Source organism: Malurus melanocephalus, unplaced genomic scaffold (genome assembly GCF_030028575.1).
Source record: "Malurus melanocephalus ecotype Western Australia unplaced genomic scaffold, MMel_1.1 scaffold_0, whole genome shotgun sequence".
Classification (NCBI taxonomy): Eukaryota; Metazoa; Chordata; class Aves; order Passeriformes; family Maluridae; genus Malurus; species Malurus melanocephalus.
In genome coordinates, this window is record NW_026623232.1 from 4,892,852 (window position 1) to 4,917,764 (window position 24,913).

At 51.4% G+C, this 24,913-nt stretch overlaps 2 protein-coding genes across 4 annotated transcripts in view; one reads left to right on the forward strand and one right to left on the reverse strand.

Annotated features, from left to right (window-relative positions):
- Positions 1-14: 14 nt before the first annotated feature.
- Positions 15-10,367, forward strand: VRTN (vertebrae development associated). 2 transcript variants are annotated; one of them, XM_057371866.1, is made up of 2 exons: positions 15-120; positions 3,544-10,367. In XM_057371866.1, the coding sequence occupies exon 2, from the start codon at positions 3,545-3,547 to the stop codon at positions 5,570-5,572; it is 2,028 nt and encodes a 675-aa protein (XP_057227849.1). In that variant the 5' UTR covers positions 15-120; position 3,544; the 3' UTR covers positions 5,573-10,367. The 2 variants fall into 2 exon arrangements, with proteins under 2 accessions (XP_057227849.1, XP_057227932.1); XM_057371949.1 differs by lacking the exon at positions 15-120 and adding an exon at positions 287-543.
- A 2,610-nt stretch (positions 10,368-12,977) lies between these two features.
- Positions 12,978-24,913, reverse strand: part of SYNDIG1L (synapse differentiation inducing 1 like) — a 17,506-nt gene continuing 5,570 nt past the window's right edge. Inside the window, exons 2-4 of one of the 2 annotated variants that reach the window (XM_057372075.1) lie at positions 18,463-18,918; positions 17,083-17,220; positions 12,978-15,477 (exon numbers count right to left, since the gene is read on the reverse strand). In XM_057372075.1, the coding sequence (XP_057228058.1) occupies positions 15,319-15,477; positions 17,083-17,220; positions 18,463-18,888 (723 nt within the window). In that variant the 5' untranslated portion in view covers positions 18,889-18,918 and the 3' untranslated portion in view covers positions 12,978-15,318. Of the gene's footprint in view, positions 15,478-17,082; positions 17,221-18,462; positions 19,178-24,913 lie in introns of those variants that run through there. The other variant, XM_057372157.1, reaches the window with a different exon arrangement.

The window sequence follows — 24,913 nt, forward strand, 5'->3', positions numbered from 1 at the left end:
GGGGGTCACTGCGGGGCTGGCACCGGGTGGCCGCGGCTCCGCGCCGCTTCCTGCCGCCGCCCTTAAAGGTGCGGGGCGGCCCAGGGTGCGGGCGGGGCGTGACTTGACCTGCAGAGTCAGGTGAGTGTGGAGCCGTGCTGGGCGCCGTCGGGGCTGCGGCTCCTCGCCATCCCTTCCCAACCCGCGGGCTGTCCCGCTGTGGCGGCACCTTCCCCGGGCGGGCGTCCAGTCCCGTTCAGCCCTCGGTCTCCGCTCGGCAGCTGCCCSGGCACCGGCGGCCTCTCCCCCGCCCCKGGGCTGTGCGTCCCTTTGTCTCCTGGCGAGGGGAGCGGCCGCCCGTGCTCCCACCCGGGGTGCGGGGCTGTCTCCGTCGCGGGGCAGCCGCACAGAGCCGCTTCCACCGCCTTTAGGAGAGGCGTGAGCAGCCGCGGGTGCGTGGGGCTGGGGGTGTCTGTCAGACGCGCCCGCATCCGAGCGCTCAGTGCCCCCGCCCGAGGGGCGGATGAAGCCGGGCTTGGCTGCAGCGCTTCGGCCTAGGTGAAGGTGGGTCTGAGGCTTTTCCCTCTCCCGGTAAGCGGTGTCCCCGTTCGTGAGCTTCGGTGGACGTGTGGGTGTTGGCAGATGGAGCAGGCCTCCTGCTGCCTTCGCTGCTCACCCCTGGAGCTCCTCCGGTGATACATCTAGCCTAGACAACTCCTGGAGACTACCGTTGTGCGCCTGTTGTACGGTCACAGGGGTTCAAATATTTTCTCAAATGCCAGCCTTTACGACTGGGGTGGCCTGAACCTGCAGCTGGGGCTGGGAAGCGAGCTACTTAACGCRGGTGGACTGGGGTGCATGGACACCCCTGGTCCTGTGAGGTACCAGTGGTCCTGGGCAGTTGGGGCTTAAGTCTCCTGGATTTCTGCTGGTGGGAGCATATTTGGGACTGGCTGGGGGAACTTGTGCTACTGGATGCCACCAGCCCATCAGTTTAGGTGTGGAAACGTGACTTGCAACTGTTTCCTTATCTGTTACAATGCAAAAATGGCCAGTTTAGGTAAAAACACCTTTATCAGCTGCAAAAGCTGCCTTGCTTACTTCTTGGTGTTGAGGCGGTTTAGTGAACACTTGTCTGTCGTCTTCAGCATGCTTCCTTGGGGGTGTACAGGGAGAAGTGTTCCTTTTGCATCAGGTCCTTTGTGTTGAGAGCCTCTGGGTTTGGTKATGAACCAAGCCCCACAGCTTGTCTGACTTCTGCTTCTGATTTACCCAAGCTCCTCTCCACCTGCCCCGGGAGCTCCCTGCTGCTAATTCAGCTCTGGGTTCTGCCTTAGGATTGCTCTGGGCAGCAGGAGCTGACAGTGACATTGAGGCTATAGATTTATTGCTGAAGAAAAGGATTAATGGCCATTAAGCTGTGCCTCCAGCTCTCCTCCTGTCTATCTCCCCCAGTCTATAAGGAGATGGGAAATGCCCACTAGGATAGAAATACCAGGGGTTCTTGCTGATGCTCTCTGGCTTGTGTCAACCATGTCCTCACTCTCTCCAGGGTGAACAAAGTCTGTCTTGCCTTTCTTGGCTCTTCTGGGGAGATAGTGCTCAGCAGGCCTTGGGTGCTGAAAGGGGAGGTGGTGGCTGCTGCAGGGGGAGGTGACTGACCCCTAAAGTGTTTCACAGACCACAGAGARGGAGGACTTAGGCTCTGTCAGTCCTGTAGTTGTTCTGAGGGATGCCTTTGCTTTAGCTCCTAAAGCACATGTSACTCAACTCAGGCTTAGTCAAATTTTTCATGACCTACTGTAATTTCTACAAGCTTCTAGGAAAACAAAAGACCTGACCTGAAGTGACAACTCCATACTTTATCAGACCAGGATTTTAGGACTAGTTTCTTCCCTGCTTCACAGCTGTGTACATTCTCCTGTGATTGTCTCTAATAACTGATGCCCTACAGCTGTAGGAACAGCTGTAAGAACCTTCTGGCCTCTGATATGCAGGAGATCTTGGAGGAGTTTGGAGCAGGGGTTCAATTGGTGACTACCTGTGATCTGATTAAAGGCAAGGAGCAGCAACAGAGGTGCCTTGTGATGAAGAGCTTATATGTGTCCATATGATTCTATGGCATGTCGTGTCACTTGTGGTTTGGTCATGGCTAGGGATCACAAATGTTACAGCACTAATAACCATATGTGCAGCAGGACTGAAAAGTGTGAGAGTTCAGAAGGACATCTGCTTTACTGTAGAGCTGCTGCTTTTCCTGCCTCTGCTGTTTCTTACGTCCCCACAGAGCTGGGAGTGCATAGTGGTACCTGTGAAGTGCAGAGAGATGGGCTCTGTTTTGGATGTGAATTGCGTAGCCTCCAAAGTGATGCCATGCATATTGGGCCTGATAGGAGAATGATGCTTAGGAGAATATGGAAGAGGTTTGGCTTCTTATTTGAGTGAAGTGTTGTGGTCCCTGGGAGAAAACTGGCCCGAGAGAGAGAGTAGGCTGCCTGGGGAGAGGCCTGAGCTGGCTGGCAGTGAAAGGATGCTGAAGAGGGCTGCGCTCAGCTGGAGCTAAGAGCTGTGCAGCCACCATGAAAGCCCCTGGAGTCCAGGGGACAGAGCCACAGCCACATAGGTATCTAAAAGCTGGATAACCAGGGCAATGCAGGTTTGACCCTTTGTATTTCATGAGTGGGAACTGGCATGCAGAGGGAGGTAAGACAGGACTGGGACCAGCTCAGGCAGGGAGGAGCACTCCTTACAGCCTCTGAAATACCCACTCAGTGYTTGTGATCTGTACCTTTGGGTTGCCTCCTGCCTGGTAGCTGGCCTAGGAGGACAGCCTTTTTTGCCTTCTCTTTGGCTAATGGTGTGTGTCTGCTGAGCAGCAAGTGACATCTAGTGTTGGCTCACGCAGCAGTAGCTGTGGCTTGGGCTGGCTCTGTCACTTCCATTCCAGGTTCTGTGACAGTTTTTGGTGCATTCAATGGGTGCAGCTTCAGTGCCCTGCTCTGAGGGAGAGGGCAAGCTCTTGCCCTTTCTTCTGTTGAGCTTGAACAGCTTGTCCATGTTTTCACACAGTGTGATTCTGTCACAGGTCCCTTCCTGCACAGATGACTGATGTTTTCCCTATGAGGAAAACCCTTCTCTCTGAGTGCTGGTAGAGGAGCAGTAAAATGGAAATGATGGAACTACTGGTGGGAGAGATGGGTGTAGGGGTGATGCCAGGTGCAAAGCCAGGTATTCAGTGGTGGAAAGTGACCTGGCCTCCCACCCTACGGATACCGTCACTCTTTAGTTCCACTTAGRCTAAGTGGAGGCTGTGTGCCGTGTGTGCTGCCCACAGGAGGTCACTGGTGAGCAAGCTGAGTCCCGCTCCCAGGTCTGCCTGGTGAGGACCAAGGCTTCCTTCTTTGTCCTTGGAATGTGGACAGTGGCCTTTCCTCTACCTTTCCCCTCCCCCCACTCCCATCTGGTCCTTTGGGCAGGAGCTGGACCTGGAGGTCAGGCCTCTGGCAGTCTGGAGTGTTCACGGTCTTCATCTCCATTGACTTCTTTCTTTTTGTCATCATTCAGGATGATCCAGAGGCACCAACTGGTTCAGTCTGTGCTGCAGGAGCTACAGGAAGCCACCGAATGCTTTGGCCTGGAGGGCCTCACCAGTGCTGCACTGGAGGCAGAGAGGACCCTGTCATCTTTCTCCCTGCCTGGCTATTGTGGGAGTCAATTTCAAGAGGAGCTGGAGGTTGACCGAGTAGCCAGAAGCCTCTATCCTGAGGATGCCCCAAGTAACATGCTGCCTCTCGTTTGCAAAGGTGAAGGAAACCGCCTCTTTGAGGCTGCCAGCGTGCTGCTCTGGGGCAACCCCAGCCTCAGCCTGGAGCTGCAGGTGCGTACTGTGGTGGAGATGCTGCTGCACAAGCAATACTACTTGAATGGCATGATTGATTCCAAAGTGATGCTGCAGGCTGCCCGCTACTCCCTCTGCACTGAGGAGACCCCAGAGATGACCAGCCTCCCCATGGCTATCCTGGAAGCCATCTTTGATGCTGATATCAAAGCTACCTGTTTTCCTGGCACCTTTGCCAACATGTGGCATGTCTATGCTCTTGCCTCGGTACTGCAGTGTAACATCTACTCCATCTATCCCATGAGCAACTTGAAGATCCGACCCTATTTCAACCGGCTCATCCGGCCCAGGAAGTGTGGCCCACGAACCTCCACGCTACACATCATGTGGTCAGGGCAGCAGCTTTCCCGGCAGGTCTTCAAAGCACAGTATTTTGTGGCTGTGGTTGGCCTGGAGGAGCTGGAACCCACAACACCTTCACCAGAGCCTCCTGTCCAGCCCATGAAGACCCTTGAATTGCTGAACAGTGACCCCCAGTTGACCTACTCCAACCTGCGTGACCGGTACAGCATTACCAAGAGCACCTTCTACCGCTGGAAGCGCCAGTCTCGTGAGCACCGGCAGAAAGCGGCTGCCAGGTTTGCAGCTAAACACTTCCTCCAGTCCTGCTTTCAGGAGGGCAATATAATACCCCTCCAGCACTTCCGACAAATGTTCCCAGAAATCTCCCGATCCACATACTATGCCTGGAAACATGAGATGCAGAGCATGGTCAATGGTGATGCCTCTGCTCTGTCTGAGGCTCACAGGTTGCAGGAGCTTCACAGGGTTGTCTCAAAAAAAGCTGATGTGAATGAGCCAGCAAATCCACAGGGGGGCTTAAGATCCTCAAGTCCTTCCCTAGATCCCATTCAAGCAGGAATCTTTATGCAAGGAGCCAAATCCTACCTGGAAAAATGCATTTCCATGAACACTCTGGTGCCTTACAGGTGCTTCAAGCGCAGCTTCCCTGGCATCTCCAGGTCTACTTACTATAACTGGCGCAGAAAAGCAATCAAGGAGAACCCCAACTTCAAATACCCCCAGTCACCCTTGGATAACCAGAAAGCTCTAGCTACAGGAAAGTCATTCCTGCAGCTGAAACCAAGCAGTGTGCCTGTTAGGAAGAGACGGAATGGACACCGGCCAGCACCCAGGAGTCTCCTGCAGCTACAGCCTTCTTTGTGCTGGAGAAAGCAGCTGCGAGATGTGGCCAGGAGGCAGGTCCARCAGTGGCAGCTGCCATTCTGCAAGTACCGCCTGCGCTACCCATCTCTCTCCTCCACAGCCTACTGGTTTTGGAAGGGCAGTGGCCAGGCTGTTTGGCAGCATCGCCTGCCCTGGAGCAGCTCCAGCCAGYCATTGAACCGTGTGGCTTCCCTGGCACCTCCAAGAGCAGAACCAGGCCTCAAACCACAGTGCCATTTGGAGGTAGCCACCAAGCACATAGATAAGCCAGTGCCTGCCATGCCATGCAACACCACCATTTCAGGCTATGCCATGTCGGAGAGAGCCAACAGCCGGATGTTTGTGATGGATGTGATTGCCACTGCCCAGTTCAAGGCACAGGCCAAGCTGTTCCTGCAGCAGCGCTTTGAGTCAAAGACCTTCCCGACCTACAAAGAGTTCAGTGCCCGCTTCCCCCTCACAGCCCGTTCCACCTATTACATGTGGAAGCGTGCCCTGCATGATGGGCTGACATTGGTGGATGCYTGAGTGCCAGGTGCCAGCTGGCTTGGCCAAAGCTCCTCTGCTGATGTGCCCTTTGGCTCTCTGGTGGGGTGCCCAGGTTGGGGCCTCACTAATTTTTGTTCTGGTTTTGTTTTGTTCCTAGTCTCTGGCTTTCTTTTCTGTGTGGTTCTGTCAGGTRTGGGAGCATCCTCACAGTGCCTATTCCCAGAGGCTGGAGGAGTGGAAGGAGAAGGCATTGAGTGCCCCAAAGGAAAGGGGTCAGGTAATTTTCCTCTCTTTGTGCTCAGAGGATGAGCAAGGGAGGCAGTACTGTGCCAGTGTCATGGGATGCTGCTGTGAGATGGAGCATGTGAAAGTCTCTCTGCCCTAGGCAGTTGCTTGAACAAGTAACGTGGATGTGCAGGATGAGCATGGAGGTGCCCAGCATCTCCTCGGTGAGCAGAGTAGTACTGGCTCAGCTGTGAGTGAGGAGAGGTTTGGGGAATGCTCAGCTTTATGTAAGAAGCATCTTTCGTCTGGGTTTTATTCTCCCAGCTGAGGGGAATAAAAGCTTCACCTGGGGTCAATGAAGCTCTGGCTTTTAGTACCTGCCTCTGGCTGCCCTGATCTTTCCTAGATGGAGCAGAGGCTGGTAAATGAGGGGACTTCTGGCCTCACTGTAATCAGTATGCTGAAGATGCTAAGATAGAAGTCAGTGTCCTTTGCAGGCTCTGGAGAAGTTGTCCCTGACCTTTCAGGTCTTGTAGCAGTAACCTTTCACACAAACCTTTACTCTCTCAGCTGGCAGCTGCCTTACTTTTCTAGGGTCTCTCTTCCTTGATATCTAGGAAAATGCAGAGAGACTGAAGCTTATGTGCCCAGTGTCCCTGCATCCCCTGTGCTGTTCTGCAAGCAACATGGATGCATATATCTCACTTGTAAGAAACCAAAGCAATAAAGATTCTTCCACTCCTAGTTCTGTGCAGTTTATCACTCTTGCTGCATGATTTCTCAGCAAGGCTTTCCCCTCCATTCTGCATTCTAAAACTTGTGGGCAGGGAGAGCCTGTGCACAGCTCAATCCCCGCTCCTGAGAAGGTCCTTTCCTGGCTCCTGGTGGGGACTATATGCTGCTTGATGTCTCTTGTCTGAAGGCCTGACTGGAGCTATGCTCTCCCTGATAAGAGCCCAGGGCTTGGCTTATAGATCAGATGCAAGGCTGGAGATAACCCAGTGGGCACAGCTCTGTGTGACAGCAGGGATGCAGAGGTAATGTCTGAGATGTTGGTGGCCCTGCCCTCAAGTGGTGGTGCTGTACTGGGAGCCTGAAACCAGCTGTTTGCACCKGCCCTATGAGCATCTTGAGGCACAAGGCTGAGGAGGTCTCTGCCTGACTCCAAAAAGCCTCATCCCCTTAGTGTGTGAGCACTCCTGTGGTGTCTGTCATCGTGGCTGTGCAGGACTAAGCTGTAGGACATCTGGGGCTGGCTGGTAGCACTGAGGGTTGTGGTGACAAATGCAGTACCTGCTCTTGTTTCCCAGKAAGCTGTCAGAAGCCAGAATGACCTACAGATGTGGTGGGAGACCCTCCCATTTACAAGGTCAGCTTTTGAGGCTGGGTTGGCAGGACTGAGTCTTGTCTTACCCTCAGGCCTTTGACAGGGCATTAGGAGCTTTGGTGACCATGTTAAAAGGAGATGCCACAACTCATGTGCTTTGTCTGTCCCCAACCCATCCCCTTGCTCTGTCCTACCCCTGCCTTGCAGGCTTGCTTGCAAATAATTTGTTTTTCCTTAAGGTGTCTGGAACCTCTTGCTGCCTGCTGCAGCCCAGTCCTATCCTGATGTAGTCTGGCTTCACCCCCTGTGAGCCTCCTGGGCAGAGRGGCCCTATGCTGGAAAGTTCTGAGCTTTCTTTTGCAACAGCCTGCAGGAGAAAGGTGCTCAGGGTTGCCCTGGGGTAGGGCAGCTGTTGTGAACCAGCATMTGGGGTATCTCTTAAGAATACCCTCCCCACCATCCATCTACACCYGTGTGCCCTCTGTAGTCCCAGAGGAGGAGTTCTGGGGCACTCAGTGGGTGCTCTGGGAAGGGAGGCACATAAGGAGCAGGGAGCTGCCAAGCAGCGCTGTGTACTGCTGCAGAGAGCCCTGGGCTCTGTGTCAGGAAGTAATTGAAGTAATTAGCTGCCAGGGAGGACTAATCCATGAACTTCTCTAAGGGAGTGAGCTGTTAATTACTCCAGAAAGATTACCTACGTCTCCACACTGCTGGAGGCTGGAGATAGCTGCTTTCACAGCAGTGGTGACTGCAGCAGCAGCTGTGAAAATGGATGCAAGGCCCTCAGTGTTCCCTTCATGGCCTAAGCCAAAGGAAGCAGCAGGGATGGTGGATTTTCTGACAGTGGGTGCCAACATGGGCCCTATTTGGGTGGCCTTGAGGCTGGGGAAGACTATGCCTGATAGCAGGGCTGGGGCATCCATCAGTATGGCACAGCACAGTGGGTGGTGGTCAGCTGCTGSTGGGGGCAAGTGGGCGTCAGGAGAGCCTGAGGGGGCCTTTGTGGTGTTACCCAGTGCTCTGCAGGGTGAAGGAATAACTTGCCCTGCTTCACTCTCCCCGAACTGGGAGTGTTGCATGCATCACACCTGGGCAGTTGCAGAACGAATCTCTTTCTGGGTACTGGCCTTGGGCTCCAACCCCTTGCAAGACAATTTTTAGAGGTCCTGGTGAAGGGATCTGGTGTGTTGGTTTTTCTGCCCTTAGCTGGATGTTTGGGTGAGACATGGTGGGGAAAATATCACTCATCCCYGCCCTATGCATTGATGGCAGTGGGCCATGTTGGGCCACTGCCAGTTGGCACCACCTAAGTGGTGGGTGCTTGTTAGTTACTGATGTTGTTTGTGGCTGAGCAGAGCTTAAATGGAAGGGAAATTGTAGCACTTGATTTGTAACTGTCATGCTGCTCGTGTGCAGAGCTGGTGGTAGATGAGTTGAGGCAGCCTCTGCTGCTCCACATCTCACTGTCAGGCCCTGGATGGTGAATCTCTCCATTTGCACGTGGGCCGTGAGGTTTAGCTCAGGTTCCACCTAAACCCCCTCACAGACARCTACTTATTAATACTGACCTCAGAAAAGATGGAAATCAAAAGGTGACTGAAAAGCAGAGGCTGGGGGGCTGCAAAGCACATGGGGAGCACCCTTTCACTTACCTGTAATTTAGGGCTCTGCTCTGCCACTAAAGCATCCATTTGCATCCGTGGAAGAGGTGCATAAGGTGGGCACTGCAGTGCTGCAGAGCCTGCCCAAGTGCTCTGGGAATAGTTGATCGTGCCCAAGCAAATCTTTGGGGCGCTAAGTGGATACATGTTAGCTCAAACATGGCTTTGCCTCCACATTTTGCACAGGCAGCTGGCTTGTTGCTGCAAAGAGCAATAGTGTTGGTCAGAAAAGCACATCAAAGTAGTGACAGGGTTGCATTTCACAGGATAGCTCCTGTGCTTTGCTGGGATCATCAGAGTGGAGAAGTGGCAGCAGCAGGAAGACAGAGAAGCCAGAGCCACCATTCAAAACTACTCATGAGCTGACAAGCATGGCAGCAATTCATTGTCAAAATATCTCTGGGGGAGGGGAAAAAAAGATGAGAAAAAGAGGGAAAAAGGGATCTTTTTTATCAGTCCCCTGCAATAGTTCCCTCCATAGGTCCAGACTACAAGCAACTAGTGCTGCCAAGCCAGTTCAGTAGATCAAACAATCTTTTTCCTCCTGTGCCCCAGGGGTATTTGTGGGGAACCATCTGCCTCTGTCCAAGCAGGTTACACCAGGACTGCCAGGTCCTGTTTTCTGTTCTACCACCTGCTATACCTCCTTTGATTAAAATTCATCTCATGTACTGTGGCTGCAAATGTCTTCTGGAGTCCAGCTGTGGCCCATCACTGCCCTGCCATTATGCTTCAYGAATATTTTTTTGCTGAGCTAATTGCCCAAGCATCAAATCTGCCTTTTTCATGTCAGAGCAATGGCTCAGGCTTTTCCCTGGTTACTGCCAGCTGAGGACCTCCCCACCTGCTGCAGCAATTCCTGCTGGCAACCCCTCACGGCATTTCTCTGCATTTCATCCCATCTCTACCACTCCTGCYTTTGAGGTAACCCACTTTCTGTATTTCAAAACCCTCCTAATTTGTCTCTTTAGCAAATGACACTAAGGCACCCCTCTTTTCTATGCCAACTTGTTAGTGAAAGTATGGGAAATCAGTTCTCATATAGATCCTCAAGGATGTTTCCCTCCACCCCAACTGATCTTCTAAAATATCAACAGCCCATTAATACCTGTCTTTGCTTTCATGGACCAGCCCCTACCTGACAACTGTTGGTGTAGGTGGTTGCTGGTGTGGTTCCATCCCAGCAGTAGGCCCAAGGTCCAGATGCATTGTTCCCAGCCTTTTCTCTTCTAGAAAACAAGTCAGCTGATATGTAATGCTATTTTAGCACAGTCAACATCTGGAAAATACTGCAGTTTTGGAGAAAGTACTCAGATATGAAAGCACTTTAGGAAGGAAAACTTCTGTTTTTCTAGCTAATACTGTCAAGAGTTTGTTGCCTATGCCTAGATTTTGATATACTACTTGGAGCATGTCATTTCAGCAGATACTGCACTTATTTGCATTTAATTTCTCCTCCCCTGACATCTTCCTTTACTGCTTTTCCCATCACTTAAGTAAATGCAGTGGTGGGAAAGGTAGGAGAGCTGTGGTAGGATGGACAGCTCCTGCTAAACTCAGGTGCTTGAGAATAAAGTTATGTCCTTGTGGCACTTCTGTGACTGTGTGTTTTGACAGGGAGCCTGTGTGGGTGCCAGGAAGGACCCCTTGTCCCTCAGCTTTCTGTGCCAGGAGAAGACAGAACTCTGCACTCTGACTTCTGGGAGACACTATGAGGGATTGATCCTGCCTGACATTTCAATTAAGCAACAAGATTTATTTAAAAATGAAGACAGCAAATACTGAAAGGATTAAGAGCTGGTTAAGAATTGTGTCCCTAAAAGAAAAGAGGGAGCTATTGCAGAGTAGGGGTGTTTCTGCTGGGAATCTTTCAAAGGATGGCAACAAGCTCAGTGCAGCCCTACAGCCAGGAAAGCTCCTRAGCAGAAAGGGATGGAAGTAGGGTAGGATGGGGGTAGAAGAGAGGATCTTCCACCACTGCTCCCATCCCATTCTGCTCTCCGGCATGGCTGAAGGGACAGCACCAGCTTCTCTGCTGAGGGGAGATTGGCCTGAGGGGAGATCCTGCCTTTTGCGGGGGGAGACACAGGCCCTCTCCGGCCTAGGAACTCCTGTGATGGTACCTTCTGACACATATTAGTCTTGAGTCTCCAAAGCTTTTGAAGTATCATTAATGAAAATATTTAAATTGCATCCTTAGGATACACCTACTAAAGGGCACTGGTGGTCCTTCTGCAAAGGCCTCCCTTGCGTCTGAGATCCAGCCCAGACATCAACTAGGGCAAAACCAAGGTCAGCTCAGAGGAGGAGCACACCTGCAGATGYAGTCCCCAAATGTCCCAGTGCCTGGACACCACCAGGAAGGGGAACAGTGGGGAGGGGCTGTACTGGGATACAGTTCAGTGGCATCACAGCAAGCCCTGTGGGTCACCAGTGACCGTGGAGACAGCATATGCCTTGTCCCCAGCAAGGTGTCCCCACCTAGGGCTCTGTCCCCTCTTGACATAAGTTGTCCTCTTGCTGTGGGGACAGCTTGACCCCAGCAGTRTGCTCTGGCACATGTGGCTGCCGGAGGCTGTGGGAGAGTGAGCTGGTGCCTGTGCGTGTGGTGAGAGAAGAGGTAATGAAGCTCCCAATTTCCCAGCAGCTGACGCCTGCCTGAGTGATGGCTCTTAATTGGCTTCTCTCTGCAAAAATCCTCTCCTGCCAGCCCCAGGAGAGATGGCATTGCCACAGGCTGTGCCTCCCTATGCTCTCTCCACTGCATGGTGGTTTTGGTGACCAAAGAGGGAAAAGACAAACGAGGTGAAGAAATGCACTGCTAAATTATTTTTAAAGGTGTTTTTTTTTGTTTTTTTTCGTTTTCTTTTTGTTTTTTTTTTGCACAGAAATAAACATTTGCCCTGTCTCAGATAATTAGCTATTTCCTTACTGGATTACTGTGAAGGGAAAACACTGACTATGCTATTAAGTGAGCCAAAGGACTTGCTCTGCTTTTATTTCCCTGTGTCTCTTTTCTCACCATCCTCCAGAGGAGTGATCGGGACAAAATAAGGCATTTCTGCTCAACCAGCATGATTGCAATCCCATCCCACTGATGGATGATGGTCCAAGAGCAGGTGATGGCTTTGCCTTTGCAAGGGGCTTTGTCCTCCCAAGGACTGAAGGTGCTGGGAGTGCAGCAGTAAGGATGCCCCATTACTTCTCAGGTAGTTTCAACATCACCCACCTTTAGGCTGACCCCCAAGGAGGGGCAGGTTAGCTGGGGGTGTGTGGGAGGATCAGTGTCCTAGTGGGTCCCTTTGGCTGGGGACAGGGTCCCACAGGGGTCTTGAGTCCCCCACAAACTGCAGCAGTTTCTTTCCCCTTCTCCATCCTTTCACCTCATCCCTGTGGAAAGAGGAGTGAGATCCAGCATGGTCCCATCCCAGCATCCCCCATCACCACTTCCCAGCCCTTATTTGTAGCCAGTGGCCCTGTTTTGGCACACCACAGCACTTGCTGAGGGGTGAGCAGTGGGAGCAGAGCAGGCGATGGCTCAGATGTATTGATCACTCAGATCTGTGCTGAGGTGCTGGTCCTTTTTTCCTCAGCAGCTTTCTTCCTGGCTGCATTCCAGAAGGAGGCAGGATTCAAAGGCTACCCCCACCCTTGCCACAGGCTCTATCCACCCTGTCCTGAGCTCTTCTGCAGAGAAAGGCATGCAGGGACTGCTCACCTKATTGCTGTGCAGGTTATAGGAGGCAGAATCACCTATTCCACACCCTCTGGTAGGGTTTAGTTTAACATTTTTTTTAAGTTCAATCAAATTTCTGGGGCTTGAGCCTTCTGTGACTGCTGTGTCTTGTTGCCTTTTTGCTTCCTTCCCTTCTGCCTGGGCAGCTACAGCAGATGCTGTATGTCTATAATAAGTTATTCAGCAGTGATCATGCTTTTCCTCGGATTTCAATTTCCACAGGTTTCCCTTCAGGCTGTTTCCAACTAATTTTGCCATTTGCATAATGCCCCCCTTAGGGATGCTCTGGCACAGCCCCTTCTCCCCTGCTTTGACAAGTTCATCAGAGATTCAGGCTATTATCGGAAAACACTTTTAATTCCGTTGGCCCTTAACCCAGTCGTTTCCCACACATCCCCAATTAAAAAAAAAAAAAAAAAAAAAAGACAAAGAAGCAGTTTGGGGTTCAGAAGGATGGAATGCCCACAAGGAGTGAGCTGAGGACTGCTGGACACCCCCCCCCCCACTCATGGAAGCCTCTGGAGGGAACCAGATGGAAGAATTACAAATTCTTAAGTAAATGCAGTATCTTATTGTAGATTCTGGTCTAGCAGCCCAAATAACTTTGTCTGGACCACAATCAGCAGGGATACCCCCATCCCTGCCCCCAGCTGGGGGTTCTTGAAGGGGAGAGATGAGGACAGCTTTAGCTGGATAGCACCGAGAAGGGGTGTGGTGGGGCTGGTCACCTCTGCTGCAAATGCACCCAGATGTCCCCTCTCCTGAAATAATGCTCTTGCTTGGTGATTTGGAGGGATGGACATCCACGAAGACTGAGCACATGCAGGAGAGGGGAATGAAAACCATCACATGGGTGCTGTGCTTATTACTCCTCTTTAGGTCACCTCATCTCTTTTCGACATGCCAGCCCTTCCCTGAAAATTCTGCCTCTCTGTCTGCCATCAAAAGCAAGATCTACTTATTCCCTCCCAGTGTTTGTATTCTTCTGCCCCTTTTCAAGCACATTTTATTTTATGTTTCTAGTACACACAGATGCTCCACACAGAGCAAAAGAAGCCTACACCACCATCCTGTTGTCAGCAGTAGCTGCCCACTGTGATCTACATTGAATCTACTTCAAGATACCCAGACACCAGCTAGACTGTAATTTCTTTCAGGAACAGCATAAACTCCTCCAGGTTTAAGTGAGCGTGGCACTCTTGCAAAGCTCACCTCTTTCTTAGCCAGCTCCACATTCTTATAAACAGAGTCTTTTCTCCTGCTTTTTTTATTAGCTGTTCCATGTTAAAAAAACATAATGGGAACTTTCAGACCAGCTTCTATACAGGTCTCTGATGCACTTCTCTCTTTTRTGGCTCAAGTACAACAGCAATCGCAGACATTAACATGCTTCTTTAGGATGAAATGTACATTTGAATGGCATCCAGCTGGAGGAACATGCTGCATCTCTTGCAAAGCTGGCTGCAGCCTGCCCAGAAACTCTGGGAAGGGGGGGTGAGGGACACCCAGGGTCTGCCTGCAGTCTCCTGCACATGGGAGAAAGAGGCAACAGGGGAACCAGGGAGAGGAGGGATGGTGAAAGGTGGATGCTGGWGAGTGGGGGCTGAGGCATGGCTTCTTAATGCCAGCCCTTGGGGGCAACCATTGCCTTCACACCCATCTCTGAAGCATTTAACATGTTGCTGACAATATACAAATAAACAAAAGTAAGATGTATGGGGRGATGCTTGGCATTTCCTTGTCAGCAGAAGCTTTTGGATGGTAGGAGATACCCCTCCCCAAGGCATGGGAAGGAGTGTTGAGGTCACCCCGTATCTCAGGCTCCTTCCATGTCTCTTCCTTCTCAGGATCTCATTCCCTCACAAACAGCACTTCCACCCCAGACTSTGCAGGTTGTGTCTGCCTTTTCTTTCCTCTTTGCATCCCTCTTYGTGTGCAGGGCCCTGACCTAGTGCCAGGAGTGGAATCCTTCAGACTAGCACTCCTCCCAGSTCACTTCTTAGGTAGAGATTTCCATCACAAATCTTTTGAGGACCCAGCACACTGGGATGGCAACCTTAGGAGGGCTCTGACTTGGGATCCTAATGGCAGTCACTATTAACACAGAGAAAACTTTGCTGTCTTTACCAGCTTGCACCAACAATGGAGAGATGGTGTGCAACCACCAGCCTGCCTTCCTCCTTGTTTCTGATTTGGGATAGACCGGGAACTGGGATGTTCTCCTGTGGATCAGGGGTCTGTCTGCAGAGGGATGCAGAGAGCATGCCTCTTGGTCTTTTCCATGCTCTGTCCTCCCACTTCAGTGCAGCTGAGGGCTCAGGCCTCCCCATGACACTGAAGTGAGAGTGTTGTCCCCATCGCAGGAGTCCCCATCAGGACTCTGGCCTCCCAGAAGAAGCAGCAGTCATTTCCTGGCACCATATCCTCACTTCTCCCTGCGTGTGCCCTCCATGAGCCGAGCCTGGGCAAGCGATGGATCTCCCAGCTGCGGGGCTGAGAAGGGAAGCTGTGGCCCCRGGTCAGGGGTGGTCACACCAGCCCAGCAGCAGCATGCAGTTCCTCTCACGCACATCTTCCACCAGGCAAATGTGCTCCTCCTCATCCCAGTAGCCAGGCTGATGCTCAGTTCCCTGTTGTTAGATAGTCACACCCCACAGCCTCAGGGAGAACAGSGATCTACTGTTTGTCTGAAAGAGGAAAGAACCTGTACAGGACATCCATGCCAGGGTCCTGCTGTGCAAGCAGCCCTTGCAGGCACTGGTTCTCTGTGCTCCACAGGAAAGCTCAATCCCAGAAGGGTCAGCAGCCAGGGATGGCAGTGACATGCAGGTGGCAGCTACACGTGGCCCCCTTTTGAGAGATAAGCAATCAGTGCTACCACCACCCCGATGTACACTCCTGTGCCAATGGTTATGGAGAGCGCAGCAAGGAAGAGAGCTCGKCGGGAAGCTGAACTGGCCAGATGAAAATCTCCTTTGGAGACAGCCTTGCTGGTCTGGAAGGAGAAGAAATGCTTGTTGCTCACAGCTGTACCAACCTGGCCTTTTAACYAGCATGCAGTTGTTTCATTACTGAGTCATTGCTTCTTCTCTGGCCACTTAATCCCATGGAGGCTGGGAGCAGACAGTAAGGTGCCTGTCACCCTGGGAGGGATCAGAGCAGCAGTGCAACCTGCACACATTTCCCTGTGGATTTTGCCTCCAAAGGAAGCATGGGCTTCAGTCACTTGTCTGAAAGTACTCATCTGGGCACTCAGCCAGAGCTGTGAGTGGGTAGCTGGCCCTTGTAGGACCTCAGTGCATGGGGTGATGGCTGTGTAATACTGACCAGATATCAGTGCACCCTATACAGAGATGTAATGAGTACTACCTAGGCTCAGGCAGCTGATTCTGGATAGCATGGTCTGTTGGTCCAGCTGTGCTGCCACCTGATTTTTCCTGCATGGGGTTTTCAGTTGAAGCCTATTTGCTTTTGAAGGGCTGATGAAATCAGCAATAGAGACAGATCCCCATCTCTCTGGAAAAGGATGGCAACTTCCAGATTCTCTGAATGCCCAGGGCTTATTCCAAGCTGCTCTTGTTATTACTTACTACTTGAACTCAAGTTGCCAGATGGGCATCAGTGCACTGACTGTGCAAAGACAGCAAATAAAGATATAGTCYTTCCCTCAGTGAGTGAAAAAGGGGKTAGTTATAGCAARTGGATCTAGAYATAAATCGTCCCATGTATGTCATCACGCAGAGAGTGTGCTGTGCTATCTTACACTATGTGTGAAATCAGCRTTCCTTGGGGTCCTAATCAATTAATGCTTCCCCTGCCTCTCACCAGCTCTGTGCCAGGCACTCATGTAACATATTTTTCCATTTCTGTTTCTATCCTCTTGATTCTTTATCCTTTAACTTCTTAATGTCTCCCCCCATCTATTCTTGGTACAGCAGCATCTATGCAAATGTGGACTAAATCCCCTGGCTCTGCATGAATTATTCTGGGTCAACATCACTGTAAGTGAGCCCAGGCTCTGGGCTAAGACCTCAAGAAAGCAGCAGCTCCTCTGAGGTGCTGCAGCCTGAGGGCCATCACCCTCTCTGGCCTCTGCCAGCCTGGCATTGGCTCCCACAGGTCAGACACAAGTGCAAAAGAGGAGCTGTAGTGTAATGTGGAAACAGGCTCCCCTTTGCATCCAGCCTCCAGAGCCGCCAGGTTCCTGTGGCATGAGCTGCCTCAGTCTGGGTCATGGTGTAGAACCTTCACATTACTGGAGAATGGGAGGTGGAAAAATACCATTTTCCTAAACRTGGTTGGAAGGTGAGAAGCTGAGCAAGGGGCCAAGAGGAGTCCCACTTCCCTAAATAACATCCAAAAAACCCAAAGGAAAAGCCTGACCTCCAGTAACCCACATCAGAACTGGGAGGGCTTGCAACCCCACAACAATTATGGAGACATCCAGGAACACCCTTTGTCTCAGCCCTCAGAGTTAGGGCCATGGCACAGAGACGAGCCATAGCTTCAGGAAGGTGCTGGTCACTTTCAGGGCTGCTGCGGCTTTCAGAGCCCTTGCTCTAGCACTTGGCACATGCAGGCAAGCAAATGGATTCCTTACCCCTTGGGAGAAGTAGAAGGCAGCAATGCCCAGGGGCCAGAAGCAACACAGCATGGAGAAAAGGGCCAAGCCCAGGTGGTCCCGGGGGGGAAGCATCAGGAAATGATCCTCACTTTCACTGTCGCTGGAGGAGTCGCTCTGCAAAAACCAGATGGATTCAGCACATGCCCACCTCCCCRTGCTGCTCTGCAGGCTGCATCTCAGCACCTCGCCTCCCAGCTCCCACTCTCTCCTGGTCCCATCACATACTCTCATACAATTCCCACTGACACATTCAAGGAGTAAATTTCAAAAATATTTTAGACTCTTCAGCATGGTTTGATGAGGAACAATGTAGCTCAGCAAATTCAAGATGGAATGGATTCTCGGCTCCCTGCCAGAGCAAATGCTGAGCTCATTTGCTGGGGGTCTGGGATTTCCCTGCATTAGAGAGAGTCTTAAACTGAAATATCTTCAGATTTGGCAGAACTGACTGTTTGTCAGCTTAAACAAAGTTAAACAAAGTGACTTATCCCCATTAGAGACAAGGAGATCAATATCCTGCTAAACTAATTTAGGAAGTGAGAGAAAGCATTTGAAGTGGAGCCCACATTGCAGGGGCAGCATACCCTGTCCCCTTAGTGAGTCATTGCTTGGTGGCTGTGATGAACCCTCTTGACTTTGGGCACCACTTGGCCAGCCTCAGACCGCCCTGCAAGTAATGTGTCTTGGTGAGGAAGGCATGAAAAGGTGGGAACATCCCTGCTGCCATCCAAACATCACCAACACCAAAAGCAGGAGAGCTGTGCTGGGTCATCAGCCATTAGCTCCAGTGAGCTCTGGGGGGGACCCTTGCCTACCTTTCAAGGTCCTGGATGATGTTCCCAGCCTCAGCACCACTGTTCAAGCCATAGTGGGGCACAGCACAGYAGTGAGGCTGCTTTGTCAGCTCTCATTCTTCCTGTGCAGGATTCATCCTGTCTTTGTATACATAGAGCTTTTTTCAGCTGCTGCCATCAGGCATGTGAATTTTGCTGTTATGCAGGAATTGTTTCTCTTTAGCTCAAGTGCCACAGCAGCGGCAGGCTGCCCTTGCCGAAGCATCCTCATTTCCTAAGGGTCCTGCAGAGACCCACCTCCCTTTTGCTCTCAGCAGCAGGCAGCCAGGCTGCTCTTAGTGAAACTGACCCCCTTCTGAGGTTGGCAGTAAGGAAAAAGGAGCAGAAATTATAAGAAGGAAGAAGAAATACTGGGTGCACAGGGAGGTTGGTGAGGCAGGAGATGGTAGGATTTGGGAGGGACTTCTGGTAAATAAGGGAGAATAAATAATCAAGAATTTGAGCCGATGTTCAAAAAGAATGACCACAGGAGTTTGGTGCCATCCCACCTGTCCAACCTCACCTCATACTCCTGGAGTTCTTCCTCCACCTCGTAGGATACAGTTTGGATGCGGATGTCGCTCTCTACCAGGCAGGACCCTTGTGCTTCATGCCCTTCAGGAGCTTCAGATGGAGCCTCTTTGCTTTCTGTAAAAGTGGTCTCACAGCTTTCCATCTTGCTGTCCTTGGCCTTGAGAGCAGTCTCATCCTTCACAAGGATRAAACTGGGGCCATACAAAGCTTCAACAGCCAGCTGCAGGGAACTGGCATCCAGCAGCTGGTGAGTCCTGGCACCASCAGTGTTTTGGAATATGTAGGAATACAGTTTCCCTTGGCAGCGATGACTGGGGTAGTCCTGGCTGTGATGCTGGTGGTAAGAATAGCTGCTGCGAAGGTGTCCATTGGATTTGGCCAAGAGTGGGTTCTGGAGCTCACGCACGCTTTCCATGCTGCCAGTGGTGGTGGTGRTGGTGAGATCCTGCAGGAGCAGAGGAGGTGGGAGGGAGTAGACTGTTATTTCAGCAAGGCAAGGGAGCAGAAAAGCCTCTTGCCCATGCACAGCCAGTGTTGAGACGAGGCTAATGGGAGCAGAAATGTTTGGCAATACYGGAGAAAACCAGACCCCTCCCCACCTCTGCACAACCTGAATGTTATCTCCCCAGCTGGTAGCAAGATAAGGATGCAGCCCTGCGACAAGGTTATCTGATTCAGGCTGGATTAGGATGAGGATTTGCTGTATCTATAATGCATCTTGAGCAGGCCATGTGCAACCTGAYAGGAAAGAACCTAAAGCATCTTTTCTGCTGGTTCCTACTGTGAACTGTGACAAAGTGTAGCAGATAACAGAAGTAGATAAGAGACTGACAATCACTCCAGGGGCCTCCCTGACCTCCCGAATTAGAGGGCTGCAYGGTGAATTACATCCCTCTGGACATTACACATACACCTAACTGGCTTTCAAGTGCACAGAAAGTTCTCTAGCACTCATTCAAGGCTTGAGTGGGACTGAGGCAAGTGCATTGAACTACCAAGGAAAGCCAGCRGGCTGCTGTGAGGACATGGAGGTGATGTTTAGGCTGGGGTGGGAGTGTTGCATGCTCAGCCAGATGTGAGGAGGAATGRAAAGATGTGGAGATTAAAGAGAAGACTCTGTGGGGTTTGGTCTGCTTTGAAATGATGAAATTTTAAGAAAACGATCACATCAAAGCGCTGTTTAAACCAGCTCCACCCCTGGGTACAGCAGCAGCCGGACAGCCTTGGCTCTGGGCCACCAGCTTCAGAAAATGCTGAGTCCAAGTGGGATCCTCAGCTAAAAATGTCAACATGGGTTTCTTCCTCAGGGAAATTCAACTCTCTCTCCCTTCCTCCATTTCAGAGTGCTGAAACCTTGTGCTGCTCTTTTTTTTTTCTTCCCCATGAAAATTTCTGAGATGAAGTATTTCCACCCCTTTCCTTCAGAGGAGCRTTTGCTATTTTGGCTTCCCAACACACTTTGGCACAAAGAAAAAGTGCAGTGAAATATCAGCGTTCCCCAGGAGAGAGAAACAATTACTTTGTGCTCTTCACTACCTGAGCCCCAGGTTTTACAGCCTCACTACCATTTTCCCAACTCCCAGACCGTGCCACTTTATTGCCTTGCAAACCCAAATGTTCCTGTCCTCTTTGAAGACCTTGGTCACTGACTCCTCTGCAGAACTGACTCCTCCTGTAGCAGGTCATGCTTCCTCCTGCTATAAAAATCCCTGAGGTGCACTAGGTTTTCTGATAGACAGCACATCATCTTTGATTTAAATCTCAAGAAAGAAATATAAATAAAGAAACTGAAGACTTTAGAGAGTGAAAAGTCCAAGTGGTCTTGTTTCCTTGGCCAAACTCTGCCACACCATGCAGATTTGGGAGCCTTGCATGGTTTTAAATAGACCTGTGCATTGGCTTTGTTCTGGCAGTGGTCATCATATTTTGGAAATCTGCTCAGGAAAATGGAACTGTTCAAAAGCCCTCTTGTGCTGCTAAAACTCTGTGAATTTTGGTGAATGCCCTGCACTTCTCCCTTCTGAAAACCATTCCCTGCCTTCTGYAGTCTCCCACCTTACTAATGAAGCCTGTAATGGCTCATGCAGCARATGACAGTTATGTAGTTTCAAAATATTTAATGGAGATGTATATTTGTAGCAAAGATGGTTTTATTTCCTGCACAGACACAAAGAAGCCAAACTTTCAAYCCAGTTTTTTTTGCTTACCTTAATATCCCGATCAGATTTCTAATAAAATATCTTACTTTTTAACAAAACAGTAAGGAGAGACCAGTCACCAAGTATCATTTGAGAGCAGCAACTGAAGAAGAAGCAGAAGCCCAGCTCCAGTGAGAGGAAGTTGGCAGTTTTGGTATAGCATTCATGCCTCATCTCAAGAAATTMTTCTGGCAGCAAGCAAGGGTAGGAAGGAATGGGATCTTGCAGGGAACTGCTGACAGGAGCCACWGGAGCCAGTTCCAAATGTGTTGAGAAACAGCAGCAGATGAACTGCAGGCAGGCCACTGGGCAGCAGGTGCTGCATGTGTGGAAGTTGCTGTGCTTCTTACTTTGGGTCTTCAGCAACAGGTTGGAGGAAGCAGAGCTGCACAGAAAAGCCTTACTTTCACAGCAGCAAGCGCTGGGAAACAGAGCGTGGGAGGGGGAAGAAGGGAAAGGAGCTGGGAAGAATTGGAAACCTAAAAGGCAGTTTGGGAGGTGCCAGGCAACCAATGTGGGAAGAGCGCATTCATGCAACTGGACRGCTCCTGGATGTGGACTCCGTTGAGTCCCAAAGGATGCTAAGGGGCTGGGCTATGGGGAAAAGGTGGGGAGGGCTTGCAGGTAGCAAACATCCTAGGGTGAACATGCCTTGGAAGAGYAACAGTGGGAGTAGCAAAAGAAATCACAGGAAAAACTGCTGAAGTATGGGAAAGTCTGTGAATGTGAGCTGGGCAGGGGTGAGGCTTCATCCCAGGGGAGCAGGGAGAGCCCAAACCTCTCTGGTCCTCAAACTGTCCTGGAGCTGTCCATRGAGCAGAGCCAGGATCTTGGAGCTACTCCACAAAGCATGGACAGGGCAGGGTTACAGCTACAAGGATTTACTGTGTGCTAGTCTTGTACCCTCTGGAATTACCAGAGGGTAATTACCAGAGGGTAATCTTACCTCTGGAAGATTTACCTGTACTAAACTCTCTTTTCCTTGCTGCCTTCCACTCTTGGGATGTGGGGCTGARGCTCTTCCTGGGAGCAGGATGTGGCACTAACAGATCTCCAGGAATGAGAGGAAAAGTGGAGAAGAAAATCTCACTGTGCTTCTGATAAATAAGCAAAGGAGCCACCAACGGCAGCGTTAGTGTCCAGTCCTGGCATTTGTCAGCAGTGGAGAGGGGACGAGGGGCATTGTCACAACATGGTTACAGCAGTATGCTCAGCCCTGCTGGAAAGCAGCCAGGCTGAAACCTTCCTCTCCAATAACTGATGTGAAGAGTCCCAGTACCAGAGGGATTAAAGATGCTTCCCACTCCTTAGTCACAAGATCAGCACATTGCATAGAGCCCATGCACCAAATGGTCTGGGTTTGCAAATGGAGACAAGAACCATCAAGCTAGAGATGACAGAGATGGAGTGGCAGAGAGGGTGAAGATCAGCCCTGCATGCACATGAGCAGAGAAGGAGAGAGTCAGAGCAGCCCTGCAGTTGTTCCCAAACCCCATTTGGATCCTACAGTGAATTTAGCCACACAGGGACATAATGAAAGATGCCTAGTAATAAAGTAAGCCTGATGATAAGGAAAGYGTATTAATAATCAAGCTTAGAGAAAGAGGAATTAAGTCAGAAAATGAAAACAAGAAAACAGTAAAAGACAAAATTGTCAAAGAGTGGCCATTCTCTGTCCTGATTACCAGCAAAACTAGAGAGCATGCATATCCATCAGCCCCACAGCACTAGTCTGAGCAGTACTGGCTGCAGGTGATGGTGGTGAGATGTTGCTAGATGCACACAGAGGAGGCACACACCCAGACGTGCTGCTAAGTGCACAGGGAGGATGCACACATACATGCATACATGCACAATGTAAGCCCAGAGGGAGGGCACACCTGGAAAGGGGCAGATTTTGGTGCCCTGGTTGAGATGAACCGCTGCTGCAGTTCTACTGCTACCTGATAGCTGSTGGCTCACCACTCGACTGCCTCCCCCCGTGCACGGCTGCTCCTGTAACCAGCTGGCAGAACAGGGCTCCCCACACTCCCCAGTTGCAGCAGTCCCCAGCAGAGTGGGAAATGCACAGCTGCGTTGTGTACTCTCAGCTTCTCAAAGGGAATACTGGGTAAAAGGAGCCAAAACAAGGCATGAAAATAAAGAGGTAGAAAATGTCACTTTGTGTTTCACAGATTTCACCCCCACACCACATCCCCTGAGGCAGTTCTCACAGGGACCCTTGGCACAGATGCCAGCTGTGATAAGCCAGTTAATGACGAATTAAGTAGCTGTTCCAGGAATCAATCATCATTTAATTGTCCTGTCAAGCAAACACTCTGCCTTGCTTCCCGGGCTCATTAGCAGGTTGTGGCTGTGATGCAGGTCCCCAGACTCCTGAGTTAGAAGGTTAGCCCACCCTGGCTGAAGGCCTTCCCCTTCAGGACAGCACCGCAGCAGCCTGGAGCCCTCAGGCAGAGGTGTTCCGCTGCACTGCCATGCCCTGGCAGATCCGAGGGCAGGGGACAGTGTGAATGCCTGTTGCTGATCCAGCTGATGTCAAGCAGCACCATGGCCAGGTACAGCTGCCGTAGGCCCAGGACAGATGTGGACCCACTCCTGATGGAAGAAGAAAGCRTAGGAGATTTGTCTAACACTTGTCCCTAAGCCCAGACCTTCCTAGAAGCTCTCAGGAGGTGCTCTGGATCTTGTAAACAGAGACCCAAGTTCTGTCAGGACACAGTACSTCTGCCTCTGGACATACAAGCTTGTGATTTGCCCAAGAGAAAACCAGCACRCAAAGGCTGCTGAGAAGCAAAGTTKCCCAGCAACTGCATTGCCTGGGCAGTTGTCATTTTGGAGAGGGAATATGGGGGCTGAAGGAAGGGCTGTCAAAGCTCCTGGGCAGTGTGTCTGGCAGGAGTGGAGCAAGCCCCTCTCAGCCACAGGAGCCCACACAGCAGCATGGAAACTTGGCATGTCTCAGCCCTGAGCCCTGCAGGGTGAACCACAGCTCACGGGGAGAAGGAAGTGCTTACATCAGTCCCACAGACATGACTGCAGAAAGCAGTTTGGCCAACACTCAAGCCCTCCCATGGGTGTCATCTCCACATCGCTGCTCCTGTCTTGGGCACAGCACCAGCATGCAGATTGAGGAGCTGTTAATCCCCGGGGCACAACAAAGGCTTCACCAGTCCTGGGAAAGGTTGCTTTGGCAGGAGTATCAGGTAAGGTGGCCTGGGAGTTGGAAAGGGCAGTGGGGTGATGAAAGGGAAGCAGCTCTCTGTGTGGGCCAGGACAGGAGGGTGGGTCCCAGTGGGGCTGTCAGAGATGGTACACAGAGAAATGAAAGAGCACAGTGGGGGCAGCAAGTGGGAAGGGAAATGGTGGGCAAGAAACATGGGACAGATGAAGAGAAGCGAGATCTAGGCCAGACAAAGAGCTGAACCCTGGCTACCGACATGAAGAAAAGGACTGTGAAGCTGTCCTTCACAGCTGTGAAGCTGATGGAAGGGATGGAAGTTGGTGAGGACCAGGAGGGATGGAAGACACAAAGCCTGTGGGCTTGGATTAGAAGGAGTATAGCTGAAGCATTTGCAATGTAGAGAATCTGATTCACACCTTTGATGCAGCTGGCTTGATAGAGCTGGAACGGAGTGAATAAAATGCTTGTTCTGATCTCCYGACAGGTGGAAAGCCAGTACCAAAGGGCTCCTGGCTCCAACAGAGACTAAATTGCTCTGAGAATTGGGATGCGATGGGCTGCTTTTCAAGGACCACAAGTCAAATTGGGCAATTTCCAGATGGAAATCGAGCCTTTATTGTCTCTGATAAAAAATGTTTCTCTGTGGCAGTACTCTGACCCAGCTGCGCTCAGAACTAAGGTGTTGCTTCTAATGCCAAGGAGCAGCAAATCCATCCCTRGGGCTGGCAGGGAAGAGCCGGGCTGGTTTTGGAGGAGCCGTTCCAGGGGCTCTACAAGGCTGGGAATCCCCCACCTCCCTGTCCCCAGCTCCGGTGCCAGCAAGCTGGGTACACTGTTCGTGCGCATCACATTAGCAGGGCAGCAGTTCAAAGCCCAACGCCTCCAAACCGGCACCCCCGTAAGATCCAGCTTCACACCGGTAGTGCCTGCACACAGGCTGCGCGGCGCCGGCACGACGTTGGTGGCTGCCGTGTCCCCCGTCCCCGGACGGCCCCCCGCCCGGCCGCACCCGGCGCTCTCCGGGCGGCCGCCAGGTGTCCCCGGCGCTCCACGCAGCG